Source organism: Lepidochelys kempii, chromosome 5 (genome assembly GCF_965140285.1).
Source record: "Lepidochelys kempii isolate rLepKem1 chromosome 5, rLepKem1.hap1, whole genome shotgun sequence".
Lineage (NCBI taxonomy): Eukaryota > Metazoa > Chordata > Testudines > Cheloniidae > Lepidochelys > Lepidochelys kempii.
In genome coordinates this window covers 78,306,370-78,327,579 of record NC_136384.1, presented here as the reverse complement: position 1 = coordinate 78,327,579, position 21,210 = coordinate 78,306,370, and the positions used below count along the sequence as shown (strand labels likewise).

Genomic DNA, 21,210 nt, shown 5'->3' with positions numbered 1-21,210 from the left:
CAAGGAAGAACTGGCTTTGGCAAGAATAAAAACAGTGTGTTAAGTGGTTAGTTTTAGAATTCACTACTCAAATGCCAATAAGTATTTAGATATTGTAGCAGGTGATGAGCCTTCAGTGGAAGTCTTTAGGGGGGTTTTGGGGGGGGAGGGGAGAAGGGGGTATGTTTCTAAGATTGTGGGAGTGACAACAGTCATTCTCTTGAAGTAGGAGAGCCTGCATGCAGGGTAGTGATTTTTAAGCATACAGATCTGCTGCACACCTGCAGTATTTATATCAATTCATGAAGTTCAGTATGGTCAACAGCTGCAGTCTCAGCTTGCTGATTAACTTAAAAAGGCAGTGTACTTAATAGTGGGGTCAGCTTTCTTAAAGGGACAATGCACATCTCTCTCTCACACACAGGGTGTGTGTCTCCGCCTGCCATGCTGTCTCCCCTCCCTCCATTCCTGCTGCCTTGTAGAGCCTGAGGCTACCTTAACAATGAGTTAACCCTGAGGGCTCAGCCAATTGCTAGTTCATCATTTAGCAGTAAGGCATCCTCTGGGAAATATCCCACCCTCTGACTTCACCACCTCAACCAAGCTTCGCAATTATCATCACTGTGTACCAATATTAAAAATTGTTTGTTTAAAACTTATACTCTGTGTACACACACACACACTATAGTCTTTTGTATACACAATATAGTCTTTTGTCTGGTGAAAAAAATTTCCCTGGAACCTAACCCCCCACTATTTACATGAACTCTTACAGGGAAACTGGATTCGCTTAACATGGTATCGCTTAAAGTCACATTTTTCAGGAACATAACTACAACGTTAAGCGAGGAGTTACTGTACCAATGTAACTTGGACATCACTGACTTTGGAGTTACTCTGAATTATACCAGCCTAATCGAGAAGAATTCAGTTCATTAAGTCTGTTGATTTTTACAAACAGCACATCAGCTCAAGGCTGCAGCAGCAGTTTATATTTTCAGCTGGAAACTGAACTGCCTTGCTTTTGTGAGGTTAACGCATCGTTAAAGTTGTGCAGTCATGTATGCAACACGTATAACTTTTAAAATGTAATTAGGACCCATATTCTAAGTATATTTAGTATTTATATTTAGTATATAAACTCATATGCCTTCATTGTACTATTCAACTGTTTAAATTTTTCCATAGTAAAATGGGAACGTTATATTCGCTGTTGCTATAGCTCCAGTTACTTAATGCATAACTCTTGATTCATGTAGCAAAATGATCAATTCTTCCATATGCAATTTCTTGCTATTCTCTCATCCCCATTCTACCTCCATGGACCACGAAGATATTTGGGCACATTTTGACTTAGTCAGGACGCCCTCTAACAGGAGGAAAGATTCTCACTGGCTAACATCACTTACATACTGAACCACAGTATCTGAGGAACTGCTTAAGTTATGGGAGCCACATAAGCACAATGACACACAAACAGTTTGCGCCAAACATCAGCCAGTGCGCTGTTAGTGTGGGCATTTCCAGACTCTAGAGTCCTACAGTGATTTTCAAAAAGTGAATTGAAAAGTAAAAGTTTATGCTCTTTACTGCTATTTTGTAATGTACAGTGACCGTCTAGAAATTTGCTTTCAAAAAAAGCTTTTTTTTTTTTTTTTTTTTTTAAGAAAAAAAGTCAAATATAGGATTCTCATCTATTTTGCTAGCCGTCTTAGAAGTACCCAAATGGTGATGTCAAAGCTGCAGCCCTGCATGCCCTCAAATATGCAGAGGATACTGATTCTCACAGTAACAAACTAAAGAAATGTAGTCTGAGAATAAGCACTGTCCCACCTCATTTGGGGAGAACTGTAGCTTAGGTTTTAGATAAGTGTGGGGAATCACCATTAAAGTCCTAAGAGCTTACTAAGGATTTCCAGCAGAAAGAAAGTGGCGACCCGTTATTACTCTATGTATTGAGACAGTTTTATTTCTCAAAGGAGCAGTAAAAGGCACAGCTTTTTGCTTTGCAGTTCACCTCTAATACTTACGGGTATGTCTACACTGCAATTAGACACCCATGGCTGGCTCATGCCAGCTGACTGAGGCTTATGGGGCTCAAACTGTGGGGCTGTTTAACTGTGTGGCGTACACATCTGGGTTCGGGCTGGAACCCAGGCTCTAGGATCCTGTAAGGTAGGACTATTCCAGAGCTCAGGTTGTAGCCTAGTCTAAACGTCTACACCGGTCTGTTTCACCAGAAAATGAGTTTGGCAAACTTCAGACTCGAACATAAAGCATATGTTAACCCAGTCTTTGGGCCATGTTATTTTAGTCACACAAGCAGGAAATTTACAATTTAATCCAAATTTAAATTTTTAAAATATTTTACAAAAAACTAAGACCACTAGAAATATTTACATTTTTAAAACCTCAGAGAAATGATTTTTATACAAAAGTAACTTTCCTCTGTTGTGTATGCTGGTGAATGTGAAAGTAAAATGGACTGGTATTGTTCTAGCTAAGAAAAATGCTTAACAGCATAAGCAGAAAAATGCATATTATTTTAATTTTGCTTTAATAGTCTAAGGTGCTTTATTCACAAGTTTTCTAATGTATGCTTCAGCCTACAGTAAGTACATTAAAATAGAAAATCTTTTTCACAATAAAAATGTATAATGTTAAGAGTATTGAGCCAAATAAAACTACTATACATGATTTTTTTGAAGTACAGTGAAACTCATCTTAAGTAGCCACTCAAGACCTACAAAAATGATCTTCTAACAAACAATGAACAGATTTGTACTCCATAGTTAGGGAAAAATGTTAAAACAGGAGGGGATCATTGCCAAAAGGACCCAAGTCACCAGTCCCATTATCAGAAAAGACTTATGCACTAGGCGTATGGAAAGCCAGTGAGACTTGGACTCCTAGTGCGTAAGTGTCTTTTCAAAATGGGACTTGGTAGCTTTTGAAAAATGCTACCTGAGGTACACAAGTGTTAGTAAGGGTAACCAGTTGAATAAAGCATTGGCATCAACATGAGACTGTTGCTAAAGGAGGGTCGAAAAAATTACACTTGCCAAAAAGACTGCATCTAAAATATTGTTGGGCTTAAAGTATTTGAAATCTAAGTAGGATGATGACATAGATTTGCTAGTATTCTTTGAGATAGCCACTTCTACCCCAGGACCAAGAACAGAAAAATACACAAAGGTAAACATTCAGAAATGTTTACAATTATAATTCCTTGTTAAAACTGAAATAAGACCACTATTATCTTTATTACAAAAAGGATGACCTAGAAACAGCCCCAGAAAGTTTGTTTCAAATGGGACACAAATATCTTCATGAGAATTATGTAAGCCACTGATAAATGAGACTTCCTTCTGGCTTCATAAGATAACTATTTGTTCGTTCTAGAAGAAATATAGACTATTCAACTTCTAAAAATCATACTGAGACGCTACTGATGTAATTTAATTGCCATGCCACCTTGTGATCAGGCACTTTACGTTAACAAAAGCAAGAATGAGACGCTATCAACCTGAGCTATATGCTGCTCATCAGAGCTTCCCCTGTGGCTCATGAGGTCCACATACAACTGACAATCCACTTATTCTGCCTGGATCTCTGAAACAACAAAGTGCCAATAACAAAACTCCACCAGGTGGATAATAATCAATGTTTTTTTTTAAATAAGGAAAACAGATTTTTATTTAAATTAAATATAGGTATTCTTTTAAAGAAAAGCTATTTAAAATTAATTTTGAAATTGGCAACCTGTTAAAATAATTAAAATTAATACTAAGCAGTGGGTGTTTGCTGCCAAGTTCCACCAGTTCAGTGGTGTGAGTCACTGGCGAAGCACCTGGAGCCACAGTTTGCTGAAGCGCTAAGTCAGCTTTTGACAGTAGTAGCCTCTTCTGCAGGTGCAGAGAGAATATATTTTCTATTTCATTTTCTTCAACTTCAAAGGTTCAGTTCAATGAGTGGTTCATTTAAAGTTAAGAAACCAGTTGGGTGTTGAGAAAGCAAGACAGGTTTTTTTTCCTCCCCCACCCAATGAATAAAAACTTGGTGTAAGAGGATGAGATTTAATCGTTGTAAAATCCTGAAAGATGTGATAACAAGAAACAATTCACTTCACTAACTACAGATACTTCCTTTGTTTAATAAATAAGTTTTATATGCAAAACATGTGTTGATTAACTTTTTTCCTTATTTATCTGGCACATTTAAAGTAGTTTTATTTAATGAAAAAATGGTAAGTACTGGTTTTGTGCATTTTAAACTGAATTTTCATTCCAACAGAGCTTGACACAAATATCAAGGAAAAAGTTTATCTAGTAAGTAAGAACTCCTTCATTCACATTTTTCTACCACAACAAAAATGTAAAAACTACGAGTCTGAACAAATGTAAATTAAGCTATTTAACTGCTACATGTGTGTGTGTAGCTGTTTAGTATGAAAGTTGTATTTATTTGTAAATCAACATGTTTAAACGGTCACCAACCACTGAGAATAATTTTTTTAGGAAAACAACTGAAAAGTATAAATGCAAAACATAATTAAAATTGCTGATTTCAATCAAGGTTTTCTGCTTACTGATTAGAGTCAGTGATTTAAATTGCTTTGATTTAAATCAATCCACCCTGGAACTTCAAGATCTTGGAAGTGAGTCAGCACTCAGTTAATGGGCCTAATGCGGGAGCTAACAGGATCCAATTACCAACCCCCCCTAACGATATACAGTAAAGCAGAACCAGTATCCAAGAGAGGGGAGAGAGAATACCACCCCACTTTCAGCATTAGGAAGCGAGAAATCGAGTGGTTATAAGCCAACGATCTGAATATATATTGACCCTCTAACAGCGCAGATGAAAGCGCATTGTGAGACGCTTCATCACATCATGCATCAACTGTGGATGGTTAGGACAGGATTCCTAGTGATATCTATTACAGGCAGCCCAATACTACATTTCTGCAGCTGTCGTTAAGTAGCTACGTGTTTGCTACTCCAGCTAACAGTAAGAGATGCAATCAAATTTGCTTTTAGTCCACCATTTTTGAGTCTGGCTACTTAAGATTTAACTCCTAAATCCAAGTTTAGGCACCTAAGTAAGAGTGGCCTGATTTAAAAAAAGAAAATGCTCAATGTTCGAATGGATGGCACTCTGTTCTACCTTATATTCATGTAAGCATGAAAACCAGAGTCATTCAAAAGGCTCTGGATGCAATAAGATTTGAAGCCACGATCACTTCTGTTTAGTCTCTATATTAAAGGTCTTGGCAAACAGTCTCAGAAGACTGAATGTGATCCATTCAAACACATCCCCCACTTTGCCCCCCGCATAAAAAACTAACCTTCTATACACCCTGCCTGCCCCCCCACCCATATCCTTAGAAAATGAAAAGACCTCTGACTGGGTTGAATGGGCCAATTTTCCAGTCGATAAAAAAGTTTCAAGGAGGGACAAGGGCTCTTTTTGCAAAGCTGAGACTCACAATACAAAAAGGCAAAGAAACAAGCAATAAGGCAATAATTATTTTATGTAATCTACATCCAATTTACCTCCTGCACACTGCTATACTCCATCTAGCATACACATCATGACACCCTGAGCAACACATTCCACACCAAAACATATAGTTTAAGCTAGGACTATGAGAAAATGGCACTGAACTGGAGGAGCAGGTTAGTGTATTTATTTGAAAATATACAGCCTACTGTATGTATAGATGGCCAAACAAACATGCAATTTTCTTGACTGGTGAATTGTCTCTAAGGTGCCACAAGTACTCCTTTTCTTTTTGCGGATACAGACTAACACGGCTGCTACTCTGAAAACTGTACAATGTATATTTTATTTGATTTTTGGAGGATAGACAATGGATATTTGACAAGATAAATGAAGAAGTTTATCATAGTTTGTAGATGTATTATAGTTACAGTCGTAGTTAGGTATGCACTTCTGGTGCATAGTATGATGCTGTGGAGCATGTGACATATTATGAACGATGGATGGAGAACATCAATGTGCAGGAAGACTAGACATATCTTGTTCTGATCCCATGTGACAATTCCTATTTCACTTGAAACTGGGAAATCTGCTTTATTATATGAAATATATCTCCACATTATAAACCTTGTGAAAATATTCTCATTTCAGAATAGGTACTAAGGAAAGATATCCATGGTAGCTATCACAAATTTCACTACAGTATCAAGTTGCCATTTCCATTTGATAGTTACTTGAGACAATTCTACTCGTTTAGCAGTAGATGATTAATCAGGTGGTAAATGTGGGAAGAAAGTGTTTCCAACCCATTGTTAGTTTTATGTGTAGTCAACATTATGTGTTCTATACAAGCTAAATCTATGATTCAATCATTAAAAACAATTAATTAGGATGGCTTAGTTTGAGCCGGAGTACAGTATTTAGTAACATAACATTTTACATTAAAATGTCATCAGGTAATCACAATGCACTAAACAGGACACAGGCCAAACAATTTAACTAAATTGAAATTTTTACTGCAATTATCAATAATCTTAAAAAAGCAGTATTCCCAGAAGTTCACACAGCATTGTAATGATAATGTAGATGAGTAACCAAAACAATGACTGACAACAGTGGCCAAGGAAGAGAATCCAAATATCAAAAGGATAGACCAACTGTTAAAAGTGTTTCTTCAAAAAGCATTTGCTGAAGGGGAGTGGGAGAGAATCATTGTTTTAGAGAGCCAGAAGTCTATTTTTTCATATTAAGACATACGCATTTTAAATTCAAGGTCAGCATTACAAGTTTAACTACTTCACGTTTCCTCACAACTAGACAGCTAACAAAACTTTTGAAAGAAAAAGGAATAAAGTTTACAGAATACCCTAAATGCAAAAGTGTAAGTGTCCATGTGAACTTTATACTTTAAGAAAAAAAGAGAAAATTACCAGCAAAAAGGTCTTCCCTGTCATCATCTAGTACGATTTCTGCAGGCTTTGGACCATTTGAGTTTGTGCTGATGTCTTCTGCAGGAAGACTGGCTGGTTCCGGAGACGATGGGCTTGACTGTTAAAAGGAACAAACAGTTAGGAGGCAAAGAACTGGTACAGTTATCTGTTATAATCATTTTTATACATTGCCACGATAGTCTTTCAACACAAGCAGAGAAAGCAGCAACAACAACATGGAAAGGAAACCATGTTAGCTATTTCCATTTCCTACTCCTACTGGGATAACAATGATCAAAGGAAATGAATTAGTCACCAATTCTTTTCACTTATTCTTTATGGACTTTAAAAAAATTTCACCTTTTCCTCTTCATGATATGCATTTCCATAAGTTAATAAATATGTTTTATATAGTTAATAGGATAGAGCCAAGAGCTGCTGTAGACTAATCTAGAATAAGTTTGTCTACCATCTTCAACATTGAAATGTTTGAGTCTAGTTCCTCAGACTGCTGCAATCAGTTCCTTTTTGTAAATTTATGTCCAAAACAAACGCAATTTAAACCATCTGAACAGTTGTCCAAGATGTACAAAAATGTCTACAAAATAAAGTCTGCCTTTTAAGGTTCCAAATCAGTTTTTACAAAGAGTAAAGGAATGAGTTAACTCCATTAGTATTTTTATTCTGCAAACTGTGAAGTGTCAAACCGTGTTGCCATGGAAGTTAAGCCTGCTTCACAGAGACAAGCAGCATTTTAAATCTGCTGTTACCTATCTAACTTATTTTCCATTCTGAGGCATATACTAAAGTATCAAACAAGTCACAGGATTAGTGTTCACCTGTTAGCTGGGACAAACAAGAAAGCAATCCAGCTTCAGTGCTGCAACCAGGCCCCAGTTCTTCCACAGCTACAAAATTCACCTTTTGCTGAAGAACCGCACTCTAGTATCCAAGTTTTCATTTTAAAAAGCCTGAGTAACAGACTGCAAGCATGGTACAAATTGTCCCCACTCATCTCAAAAGGTGTTTAGGCAATCATTTAGCTTCAAAGCTGACATCACCCTGAATTATCACAATTCTGATTTGCTAGACATTTCCACTAAAACAACACACAATCAATATAGTATTTTTTGTTTGAAACTAATATGCATGTTCATTTAACTCAATAAAATGTGTCCATCATTTCAAGTTAAACTAAAGCTGCCTTGGATTTTTTAGTTTACTGCATAGGAATCCCACAGTACTTATGAGGGGGTTTTTTAAGTCAAAGTTAAGACAAGCATACTATAGAACATACAGTATCTTTACAACAAGAACAGTCATATACTGAATCTATATCACAAAGATCTTTGATAAAGAAAAAAGAATTTGATGACAGAATGACGCAAAATAGCAAGACTTTATGCCAGTAGCCAAGACTTTGAACAATAAAGCCTTGCAGCAAAGTAGACAGTCTTACCCATTTTAAGTGATATTATTTGCAGATAGGGCATAAGAGAAAGTTAATTTCTTTGTATTACAGCCTTCTCTGGAGATAGTATCTTGCAGGATTCTCAACTGGGTCTCATGCCTCCAATACAAGTCATGCGGGAAATTCCCTACCTCTTATCTTTGGCTTGGAGGGCCAAATCTTAAACTGGTTCAAGAACACTGCTTTGTTGGGTATATTTCAACTTTGACAGGTTTCAGAGTAACAGCCGTGTTAGTCTGTATTCACATAAAGAAAAGGAGTACTTGTGGCACCTTTTTCAACTTTGAGTTCTTCAAAGGACACCCTTCTCTGCCCCAGCTACCAAAAAACATTCTAGCCAGTTCCTTACAAGCATGAAGCAAGAGCTCCCCTAACCTCCAAGAATATAGGAAAAACCCACATAGGTTGGGGTTCTGTGCCGAGTCTCCAGGCAGCACAGCACAGAAGATGGAGCTTAGGGTGGGAGTAGAAATCCTCCCAATTATAGGCTTCTCAAGGGGCCAGGGCAAGCTCTGGAATAATGTAGACCAGTGGCCCTCAACCTCTCCAGACTAATGTACCCCTTTCAGGAGACTGATTTGTTTTGCGTACTCCCAAGTTTCACCTCACTTAAAAACTTCTTGCTTACAAAATCAGACATAAAAATACAAAAGTGTCACAGGACACTATTACTGAAAAATTGCTTACTTTCTCATTTTTACCATATAATTATAAAATAAATGGATTGGAATATAAATACTGTGCTTAAATTTCAGTGTATAGTATAAAGAAAACGAGTACTTGTGGTACCTTAGAGACTAACAAATTTATTTGAGCATCAGCTTTCGTGAGCTACAGCTCACTTCATCGGATGCATTCTTGAAAGCTTATGCTCAAATAAATTTGTTAGTCTCTAAGGTGCCACAAGTACTCCTTTTCTTTTTGCAAATACAGACTAACACGGCTGCTACTCTGAAACCAATGTATAGTAAGTATGTAGAGCAGTATAAAACAAGTCAGTGTCTGTATGAAATTTTAGTTTGTACTGATTTCGCTACTGCTTTTTATGTAGCCTGTTGTAAAACCAGGTAAATATCTAGATGAGTTGATGTGGCCCCTGGAAGACCTCTGCGTACCCCCAGGGGTACATGTACTCCTGGCTGAGAATCAGAGATGTTAGAGAAGCACTACTTTCATAGCAGTGAAGAAACAGAATACCCACAGCATAACCGATTTTAACCTCCCAAATCAGAGATAGGTAGGTTGGTTACAATCCTGCAAGATATATTCAAAGAAACAGAAGAAGCAAATAGTTGTCTCTTCTTAAAAGACACTAAACAGAATTTTTACTCTTGGAGAGTAAGCAACTCAGAGGACTGTAACAAAGGGGAAAAAACATTAACTTAAAAACAGGTATAAAATGAAGGCAAATGCCAAAGAACCAGAAACAGTTAATTGATTTGACAACTTAAGGGACAGGCCGAAGTAAGTGGGGAGAAAGTTTGAACTCCCATGACTCAAAAGCAAATTCAGATCTGTAAAAATCAGAGCAAGATTGCTGTAGAGACTGAATACAAACAGTGGAGTTTAGTAACTATATAGCATGTAACCATGTAGTCACCATGTTTAGGCATATATTTTGGTAAAGGACACGCATGACATACATTTAAAAACAAAAGCATGGAAAAATGAAGTAAAAGCTGGCTAAAGCAGCAGCATTTGGTACTTTAACCCTACCAAACATAATTTGATCACAACTTTTAAATCCTCCATTACACTTTCCTACGAGACAAATCCCACCTTCAACAGCCTCTTCTGTTCACCAATGCCCCTTAAACAAGAAGGGTTACAAATCAGAGCTATTTAAAACCTTGGGAAGCTGAGGACTTCCACAGGAAGGGGCCCTTACAGAGGAAGTTCTGCCATCAGCTCCCCTACTTTTTATGAGGGAGAAATCAAGCTCAGGGTCTCTTATGATTGCAAGAGTGGCAGCAGTGCCAGGGGAGACATGGTCTTCCACTTAGGCAAGTCCCAAGCAGTTTAAGAATAGGTCAAAACCACTACTACCTAAAACTCCACCCAGAAACCATAAGGTAGCCAGTATTGCTCAATCAAGCACTCTGGATGAATAGCACTACATTTAAAGGCAGTGTTTAACACACTGGTATTTCATCTAATAGCCTGCTTAAATTTAGCTAGATTTAAGATGTAGCCCACAGAGCAAATTGCTATAATCCAGTCTCAAGGTGACGGACACAGATCACAGCAGTAAGCTCCACAACCAAGGGAAACCAAGCTCCACAACCAAGCGGAAAGCTAATTGCTGCAGAGGCGCACGTGGATCGGACAGAGACTTCTCTTAGAGGACAGTCTATTGATAGAGATTCTCTAGGTTTTAGTCAGGAAGAGAGGATGGAAGAGGATAAACTATGGGTCAGATCAGACGAGAAACATTCATAGAATCATAGAATATCAGGGTTGGAAGGGACCCCAGAAGGTCATCTAGTCCAACCCCCTGCTCGAAGCAGGACCAATTCCCAGTTAAATCATCCCAGCCAGGGCTTTGTCAAGCCTGACCTTAAAAACCTCTAAGGAAGGAGATTCTACCACCTCCCTAGGTAACACATTCCAGTGTTTCACCACCCTCCTAGTGAAAAAGTTTTTCCTAATATCCAATCTAAACCTCCCCCACTGCAACTTGAGACCATTACTCCTTGTTCTGTCTTCTGCTACCACTGAGAACAGTCTAGAGCCATCCTCTTTGGAACCCCCTTTCAGGTAGTTGAAAGCAGCTATCAAATCCCCCCTCATTCTTCTCTTCTGCAGACTAAACAATCCCAGTTCCCTCAGCCTCTCCTCATAAGTCATGTGTTCTAGACCCCTAATCATTTTTGTTGCCCTTCGCTGGACTCTCTCCAATTTATCCACATCCTTCTTGTAGTGTGGGGCCCAAAACTGGACACAGGACTCCAGATGAGGCCTCACCAATGTCGAATAGAGGGGAACGATCACATCCCTCGATCTGCTCGCTATGCCCCTACTTATACATCCCAAAATGCCATTGGCCTTCTTGGCAACAAGGGCACACTGCTGACTCATATCCAGCTTCTCATCCACTGGCACCCCTAGGTCCTTTTCCGCAGAACTGCTGCCTAGCCATAAAGAATCTGACGCATCAGAAAAGGGCAGACAAATAAACAGTGACAAGTTTTTAAAGTGCTTGTACACAATTGCTAGAAGTCTAAATAATAAGATGGGTGAACTAGAGTGCCTCATGTTAAAGCGGGATATTGACATAATAGGCATCACAGAAACCTGGTGGAGTGAGGACAATCAATGGGACACAATCATTCCGGGGAACAAAATATATTGGAGGGACAGAACAGGTCGGGCGGGCGGGGGTGGAGGGGGAGAAGGGTGGCACAAAATGTGAGAGAAAATGTAGAATCAAATGAAATAAAAATCTTAAATGAATCCACATGTTCCATAGAATCTCTATGGATAGTAATTCCATGCTCTAATAGGAATATAACAGTAGGGATCTATTATCAACCACCTGACCAGGACAGTGATAGTGACGATGAAATGCTAAGGGAGATTAGAGAGGCTACCAAATAAAGAACTCCAGTGGGATCCAGTGGACATCGTATACTTAGATTTCCAGAAAGCCTTTGACAAGGTCCCTCACCAAAGGCTCTTACGTAAATTAAGTTGTCATGGTATAAGAGGGAAGATCCTTTCATTGATTGAGAACTGCTTAAAAGACAGGGAACAAAGGTTAGGAATAAATGGTAAATGTTCAGAATGGAGAGGGGTAACTAGTGGTGTGCCCCAAGGGTCGGTCCTAGGACTAATCCTATTCAATTTATTCATAAATGATCTGGAGAAAGGGGTAAACAGTGAAGTGGCAAAGTTTGCAGATGATACTAAACTGCTCAAGATAGTTAAGACCAACGCAGACTGTGAAGAACGTCAATAAGATCTCACAAAACGGCAAATTAAATTTAATGTAGATAAATGTAAAGTAATGCACACTGGAAAAAATAACCCCAATTATACATACAATATGATAGGGCTAATTTAGCTACAACTAATCAGGAGAAAGATCTTGGAGTCATCGTGGACAGTTCTCTGAAGACATCCATGCAGTGTGCAGAAGCAGTCAAAATGGCAAACGGGATGTTGGGAAACATTAAAAAAGGGATAGAGAATAAAATGGAAAATATTTTATTGCCCTTATATAAATCCATGGTATGCCCACATCTTCAATACTGTGTACAGATGTGTTCTCCTCATCTCAAAAAAGATATACTGGCATAAGAAAAGGTTCAGAAAAGGGCAACTAAAATGATTAGGGGTTTGGACCAGGTCCCATATGAGGAGAGATGAAAGAGGCTAGGACTTTTCAGCTTGGAAAAGAGGAGACTAAGTGGGGGGGATATGATAGAGGTATATAAAATCATAAGTGGCGTGGAGAAAGTGAATAAGGAAAAGTTATGTTATTGTTCCCATAATATAAGAACTAGGGGGCCATCAAATGAAATTAATGGGCAGCAGGTTTAAAACAAATAAAAGGAAGTTCTTCTTCACGCAGCGCACAGTCAACCTGTGAAACGCCTTGCCTGAGGAGGTTGTAAAGGCTAGGACTATAACAGGATTTAAAAGAGAACTGGATAAGTTCATGGAGGATAAGTTCATTAATGGCTATTAGCCAGGATGGGTAAGGAATGGTGTCCCTAGCCTCTGTTTGTCAGAAGGTGGAGACGGATGGCAGGAGAGAGATCACTTGATCATTACCTGTTAGGTTCACTCCCTCTGAGGCACCTGGCATTGGCCACTGTCGGTAGACAGGATACTCAACTGGATGGAACTTTGGTCTGACCCAGTATGGCCAGTCTTATGTTCTTATGAAACAGTTACAATATTCTGCTCAGGAGGATAAAAAGCATGCCTGGACATTGCTGCAATGTGATCATCCTAGAACACTATCCCTAGACTGTGCATATGATTAATGAATGGTGAGCAGACACAACTCCAAGTAGCTATTGCCATCTTCCAGTTGTTTTCTCCCAACCTACTACATCACCGTCTTATATGGCTTGAGTTAGAGTCATGTTGCTCTCATCTATGCCACAATTTCCTCCAAACACCAGCAAGTAAGCCATCATGAAGGGAGACAGTATTGTCTGCCTCACAGTGACTGTACCCTATGTATGATCCTTCAGTAGCAATCTAGCCAGTGAAAGATGTGAACAGCTACAATGATATCACCCACTAGTAACAGTGTTACATAGGACACAGATGAGAAATGAAACCAGAAAGTGAAGTGCATTGCCCAAGGACCTAATACAGGTTGAGATCCCTTATCAGGACTGTTCCACATTAAAACAAGAAAACAGAGGCTTTGTAAGATTAGGCATGTAGATATGGAAAGAGGCTGGCATGGGGACAGGACTATTAATATGATTAATGGTCACTTACCTGTTACAGATGCCCATTAAAATTGCACCCGCCACATTATCCAAGGAAAATGGGAACGTTATACATTAGGTATTAAAGCCCAACGTTTGGATGCTTAAAATTAGGAATCTAAACATAAGTTGCCTGAAGTGCTAATCATACATAAATCCCAGTGAATCCAAACGGGAACATGTTCTGTGAGGCAGAGTTCTCAAGCAAGCCTACAGCCATCTCAGAAGGACAAAAACCAGTAGAACTAAATGAATTACCCACATAGCTTGTGCTGGAGGCATAAAACGCAGGAGTGATAATCCTGCACAGATGGTATCTAGAAAGAAAACGGAGATACTGGCCACTGCTGGTTAAATATCCCATGGTTCTGTTCACAAAACGAGTAGGAATTAACAATTTGATTACATTCAAAATTTGATTACATTTACAAAAAATGCCTCATTTCAGTTGTGTAATGAATCCCTTTTCTGGTCTATAAACTGATGGATAGCATATTAGACACTGTTAGACAGATGAAATGTTCATCATAGATGCTGTTGCATTTTAAGATGGGTTAAGGATCTATATATTTCCTGTTGTATCTAACTGTAAAGCTGTTTGAGTTCTTTTGGTCTGAAAGACATTACATAAATGCCAAGACAAAAGACTGCTAAATTAGAGTTCAAGTTGAGAGTATATCTAAGTAATTTAACAGAAAAAAAAAAAGCTTTAAAACAAACACCTATTAAACAGAGGACTAAAACTTCTAAATAAAGGTTTGTAGGCTAAAACAGTTATTTTGAAGCTTTCAAATACATAAGATTGCAGTTTTGTAAACAAATGAGCCCAAACTAGAATTACACTGCCTTCAGAAAGACAGGTGTTATTCCTGATAATTATGAAGGTAGTAAAAAGGCCAAGTCACCGAACTTTTCAGAAGCTACAGTAGTGACTAAAACTCAATCATCACCAAATATTGAAAGGATATAGTGGAGCTGGGACACAACACTGTTCAACCTCACTAATAAGCCAAGCTGCACACACACCCTTATTCGGCATATTCAGTTATTCCTGCTCTATTCCACTCCTTATTCTGTCTAGATTGAACAGAAAGTGTTCAATCTCTTGCTTATTTTGCTCCTGTAAGTATCAAGCAAAGCAGACAGAATACCCAAAAGAAGCGGAGCTGATGTCTCGGAGCAGCATAAACTACTAGTAGGGTCATGGAGTGGGGAGATTTGAAGATTATCAGAAAACTGAGCAAGATTACATGGGGGAAAAACTAAGGCCCAAAAATTGCTTCAGTGGGGGTTGTGTATGCACACATGCATATTACTCTAGGGGAAATTCTGTGCCACTGTGGAATGTAGAATTTTACAGAATTCTGTTTTCCCCGCAGAATTTCTTGCCACCATTAGATGCCACTGGACTCTGCAGAGCCCAGCTCGCAGTAAGCGGACTACCCACCCTGACTGGCCTGGAGGCTGCATGCTCTTTGATCCTCATTCTCCTAGGGATGGGAGAGGGCCTGGGAGACCCAGCTCTGGCAAAGGGTGAGGAAGGGCAAGGCCATACCACACCATGTTCACCGGCGGGACAGTAAAGAAGTTGGTGGGAGTAAAGGCTCTGGGCTGCTGGTGTCTGGGCCTGGATCTGCCCTATGATTGGGCTCCATGGGGACAGGAGGTGCTGGTGTCTGGGCTGGGGGCTCCGTGGCTCGGCTCTGGGGAGAAGGGGTGTGGATATCTGAGCTCTGGAGGCCCCAAACAGAGGGAACAGAAAAGATGGGAGGGGAGATAGACAGAGCAGAGGCAGATAGCAATTCACTTTTTAAAAAACAACAACAAAACACTTGTAACAATAAAGAAATTAACAAAACAAAAATCCTAATATTACTTTTCCATGCAAGCAATTGCTGCAGTTGCCAAAAGAATGGTTTGTGACCAGGAGTGAGAGGGGAAATAAGCAATCCATCTTTTATTAAGATGCAGCCAGTACTATGAAACAGTTTGAGAATCCCTGCTCTACTCTATTTGGCTTCTTAACCTTTATACTTATAGCAAATAGACTTATAGCTAAGAGAGTTAAACAGTGATGTGGTGCTTGAAGTTTCAAGCATATAAAATATGAGTGCTTCAGCTCCCACTCCCCAATAATAGGGTGCTTCGTGCCCTTTCACCAAGCCTCAAAAACCTACAAATGTTCTGGATACAGGGTATGAATACAGAGCCTATAATTTAACCATATACGAAGTTTTATGCACACAGATCATAAGGTTAATATGTAAAATCTTTAACCCCTTATATTCCTTCAACATGTCACAATAATGATCTGGAAAAAGGGGTAAACAGTGAGGTGGCAAAATTTGCAAATGATACAAAACTAGTCCCAGGCAGTCTACAAAAGGATCTCTCAAAACTGGGTGACTAGGCAACAAAATTGCATTTATCAACATTGAATTTCATCTGCCAAGTAATGCACATTGGAAAACATAATCCCAACTATACATATAAAATGATGGGATCTAAATTAGCTGTTACCATTCAAGAAAGAGATCTTGGAGTCATTGTGGACAGTTCTCTGAAAACATCCACTCAATGTGCAGCGGCAGTCAAAAAAAAGCAAACAGAATGTTGGGAATAATTAAGAAAGGGATAGATAGTAAGACAGAAAATATCATATTGCCTCTATATAAATTCATGATATGCCCACATCTTGAATACTGCGTGCAGATGTGGTAACCCCATCTCAAAAGAGATATATTGGAATTGGAAACGGTTCAGAAAAGAGCAACAAAAATTATTAGAAATATGGAGCGCCTGCCATATGAGGAGAGATTAATAAGACTGGGACTTTTCAGCTTAGAAAAAAAGACAACTAAGGGGGGATATGAGAGAGGTCTATAAAATCATGGCTGGTGTGGAGAAAGTAAATAAGGAAATGTTATTTACTCCTTCTCATAACACAAGAAGTAGGGGTCACCAAATGAAATTAATAGGCAGCAGGTTTAAAACAAACGAAAGGAAGTATTTTTTCCACACAGTGCACAGTAGAACTCCTTGCCAGAGGATGTTCTGAAGCCCAAGATCACAAATGGTTTCAAAAAAGAACAAGATAAATTCATGGAGGATAGGTCAATCAATGGCTACCACCAGGATGGGCAGGGATGGTGTCCCTAGCCTCTGTTTGCCAGAAGGTGGGAAGGGGTGACAAGGGATGGATCACTTGATGGTTACCTGTTCTGTTCATTCCCTCTGGGGCACCTGGCATTGGCCACTGTCAGAAGACAGGATACTGGGCTAGATGGACCTTTGGTCTGACACGGTATGACCGTTTTTATGTTCTTAACATGCTTTACATACTACAGTATACAGTGATATACACAAAAAAACTGAAAGGTTGATTGAAGTCAGTACAGTGAATTTTTACATGTCAATATTGCTGTTTACCAAGTTGTACAAGGTGTAATATGGGTAAGGCAAAGTTTCCTGAACTAGTAGTTTTCACACTACTTACATTTAGTTTTCTTTAAGTGTGATGTTCTTGTGTTACACTTTGTAAAAAGTTAATATTATTCACTGGAGAAAACATATTTCAGTTAACAATGTTTGTTTTGCAGGGTAAAACTAAATAAATACACAGACGTTTTAAAACATTTTAAATCTAAATTTGAAGCATAGTATCTGAAAGAGTTTTCATTCATTCTCTTGACTTTACTTCCACCAAACAGAAAACAGAAAATGAAGGGCATGATCTTGTGGTATGCGAATGGCAACAAAAAGCAAAAGGTGAGGGGAAACAAAAGACTATGCTAAGAGAGGGAAAGGCAAATTTTAATAACAAAAAAACCCAAGAAAAACTAAAAAGAATCAGCAGAAATAAATTGTTGTTTACTCTTCTTCCAGCCAGAAGCAAAGGGAAGGGATGAAAAAATAAAGAGTGGGAAGACTCTCCTGTGATCAGCCTGAAGAGGAGTAAAGAGATGAGAGTCAAGTTCAACAGACATCTAGGAGCCAAAACAAGAGAGGGAGTCCCCACCTCTGAAGGATCCATAGTCAGCACTCGGGTAGTTGGGATATCTCCCTTCCCCATCAATTAGCGATGAAGAAGAGGATGTTTTCACCTTCATTGGAGTTATCCTGGGACTTCAGTGTGCCCTCCCACCCACCATCTTCCATCCCTTTTCTCCCCAATATCAGTCTCTGGCTGGTAAGTGTGCAATAAATGTTAACCACCAACTATGAAGGACACTCAAAGTTGGTTTTATTTTTTATTAAAAATAACACTCCTAAAGAGTCTAAGAAATATTACCAAAGCAGATACAATATGAAAGTTGTTAGAGCCACAGAATTTAAAAGCACAAGTTTCATAATCTCTTAATACAGCAGGCTAATGTAAAGCAATATTATCAGGTTGTTAGGCCAAGAGTGTGACCTATTAATTATTTTACAGCAATCAAGTGTATTGGGTACCTTAGAATAAAGAAAAAGAGACAGAGCTGCTGCCCTAAAGAGTTTAAATCTAGTTTCAGACTAGGCAGGACTTTGTAGACTATATATAAAATTGAACTTTGTCAAAATTATAACTGAAGCCATTATCCCACACACGTCATTTCCCCCCGCCCCCCTCCCCCCGCAAAAAAAACCCTGCTGCCTGTAAATGAACTGGCTTTTTCTGACATATCATAAAACATTTTACATATGAACATTGGGTATGTGTGGTTGGAAGGTTATAAGAGAGACAGTATTTACTCGTACATAAGAGGGAAAAAATCAAAAGTCCCAGAAAATTTAATTAGAAGTAACTTCATACTCTCTGCCGAAACCTCAAAAGAACACTTTTTTTAAATTAGTCAATTCAAATGAGTTAGTAATTCTTTTAATAAATAGTTCTAAAAAAATCTCGATAAAAAAAATCAAGGCTTTTTCCTTCTACTCTACTCATGTTTATAAGGCTCTTTTAATCTAATCACTTTCTTCCAATGGACTACTTGGAGAAACAGTGAAACAAACACACTGTATGCAGAATGCTGTCAAATGCACAATGTACACAAACTGAACTTTTGTCAGTTTTTCAGTTACAATAATCTCTAGTGTTATTGTACCATATGAGGTACCAAGCTTTCCACACAGAAATGTGATTTTGAAGTTAACTGTGTCCGTTTAAGACTGGACGTTCAAATACAAAAAGATTTTTTGTTGTTGTATGGAGATGGATTAGCCATAAATTCCATCACTCCTCTCTCTGAGTTTGTAGTTTTATTCTAGACAAGTAAGCATTACTTTTTGTGTTTTAATGCAGTTCATCTAAAAGTACTAAAATATATACAGACCTATTAGTTTGGTCAAACAAACTGAATATTTTATATACCTACATAAGTGGGCCTATGACTATGTTTTGCACATTTATTTTTCTGAAAAAAGTTGCCCACAAACTGCATATTTACAAATAAAAGGCTAAATACTAAAACTCTAAAGAGAGAATTCTCCTCAAAATACATTTATGAGCCTTATTATGTGTTTGAGAACATAATTTACTATATTTTTGTTACAGGAAGATAACATTGATAAAGGTAGACCACATATGAACTGAACACACTGACCCATTACTGTAAAGTTCAGGGGCAGGAAGCTTCCTTCAACAAAAACAAGAACATTTCACATTTTAGATAGATGTCTGCATGAACAGGACATTTAATGTTGTCCATTACAGTTCTGCACACTGAAAACAAAACCAGAACCAATTACAGAGGAGAGGAAAGCTATCATTTTATAAAAAAAATTTGTAAAGTATGTAGACACTGTTTATTTAAAAAAAAATCAATTATATTTAATGGGGGAGAGGGGAGAGATGGGTTGTTTACAAACAAAGCAAGACAGGTTTAGACTTTTCAATAGCTGCACAAAGTTTTAAGAAACCTAGTTACTGAAAAAATAACATGGTAATTGTACGTTTCAAAAGCCCTGATATGGATGCATCTCTCTAACTAGCGATAAGTACCATCTGCCCCTAAAAAGAGACAGATGACACTAAACTGCATCAAAATGAGAATCTCCAGACAGTGACGAGCTCCCAGGAGCTGCTCAATGCCAGCGTTAAAGAGAAGGAACAAAAGAATTTTAAGGAGTAAACATATAGGTTCCTTGAGAAAGGCAAGAGAGAGGGATTTTTATCTTGGAAGGAAGTGGGTTATGTTTTCAGGCCATGGACTGGGGAGATGCAGAAAGTGAGATCTAGGGTAAGCAACGTTATAAAGGGGAATGAGAGGTTATTCCAGGAGAGAGACAGATGTGGGGGAAGAAAGAACATCTGGCAGAAGAAGAGGAGACAGGTAGCTATTTCTGAAACGACAGCATGATTAGCCCGGCAGCGGAGCGGAGGGCTCCCCGGGGAAGGGAGCCAGGGACGCCGGAGGGAGAGCGCTCTGGCAGGGGATGACAGCTGCAGAGAAGTGACTCCCCCGCTCAGGGGATACACACCGCAGCAGGGAAGGGGGGAGACCGCTACCCGGCTCGGGGGGGGGGGTGAGGGAGGTCGCTCTGAAGGGGTCAGAAGACGCCAACGCACCGGGGCAGGTTGGGGGCGGGGCTGCCTGTCACTAGTCCCCGGAGCAGGGCGGAGGCCGGTGTGGGGACGCTGGGGCCCCGGACATGCGGGCGGGTCAGCGCTCTCTGGGTACCGGGCGCCCTGGGCCCGGCGGCTGCGGCTCTGCCCCGCAGGGCACGAAAAAGGCGGCGGGGGCCCGGCCCCGCGGATGACAAGGACGCCGCGCGGGAGCAGGGCCTCGCCTCTCACCTCCAGGGTGGACACAGTGCTGGTGAACAAATCCTCGCCGTCCTCCAGCTCCTCGAGCTCGGGCTGCCTGGCGTCCCCGAGCGGCGGGGGCTCCCTCTCCGCCGCCATCTTCCCTGCCGAACTGGGGCGCGAGCTCCGGGTCCCCTCGGTCACGTGACGAAGAGGCCCCGCCCCGTTTAACACGTGACTAGGGCGCGCACCGCCTCCCCTATCTCCGGGTGGGAGCGCGCGAGTTGAGCCGCGGCCGTTCTGGAGCTCTGGCCGCTGCGTGCTCAGAGAGGCGGGGTAGCGGTAGGCCCCGCCCCTCCCTGCGGCCGGTCCCAGTGTCGGTGGCTGTGGGGAGAATGGCCTCCTCTCAGCCCCGGCCACCCCGCGCCGGCCGGCCGGGCCCCAGGTCCCCGGAGGCGGGACGGGCTCGAAGCGAGGGCGGGCTTAGCTGCGTCCACTCCTGGGCCGGCTCGTGGCGCAGGGCAGGGACTCGGAGTGGCGCTGTGCGGCGGCGGGGCTGCTGCTTTCCGCGGCGCGGCCCTGCCCTGCGCGGGGCCCCCGGCTCACGCCCCCGCCCCCGCCCTCCCTGTGCTGGCCATGGAAGTCCGCCACTGG

The 21,210-nt window shown here is 40.2% G+C and overlaps 1 protein-coding gene across 1 annotated transcript in view; it reads right to left on the bottom strand.

Annotated features, from left to right (window-relative positions):
- SNX2 (sorting nexin 2) overlaps window positions 1-21,002 on the bottom strand; it is a 55,514-nt gene extending 34,512 nt beyond the window's left edge. The window contains exons 1-2 of the mRNA XM_073344834.2: window positions 20,608-21,002; window positions 6,912-7,029 (exon numbers count right to left, since the gene is read on the bottom strand). Coding sequence (XP_073200935.1) covers window positions 6,912-7,029; window positions 20,608-20,715 — 226 coding nt within the window. The 5' untranslated portion in view covers window positions 20,716-21,002. The remainder of the gene's footprint in view (window positions 1-6,911; window positions 7,030-20,607) is intronic.
- Between the last annotated feature and the right edge of the window lie 208 nt (window positions 21,003-21,210).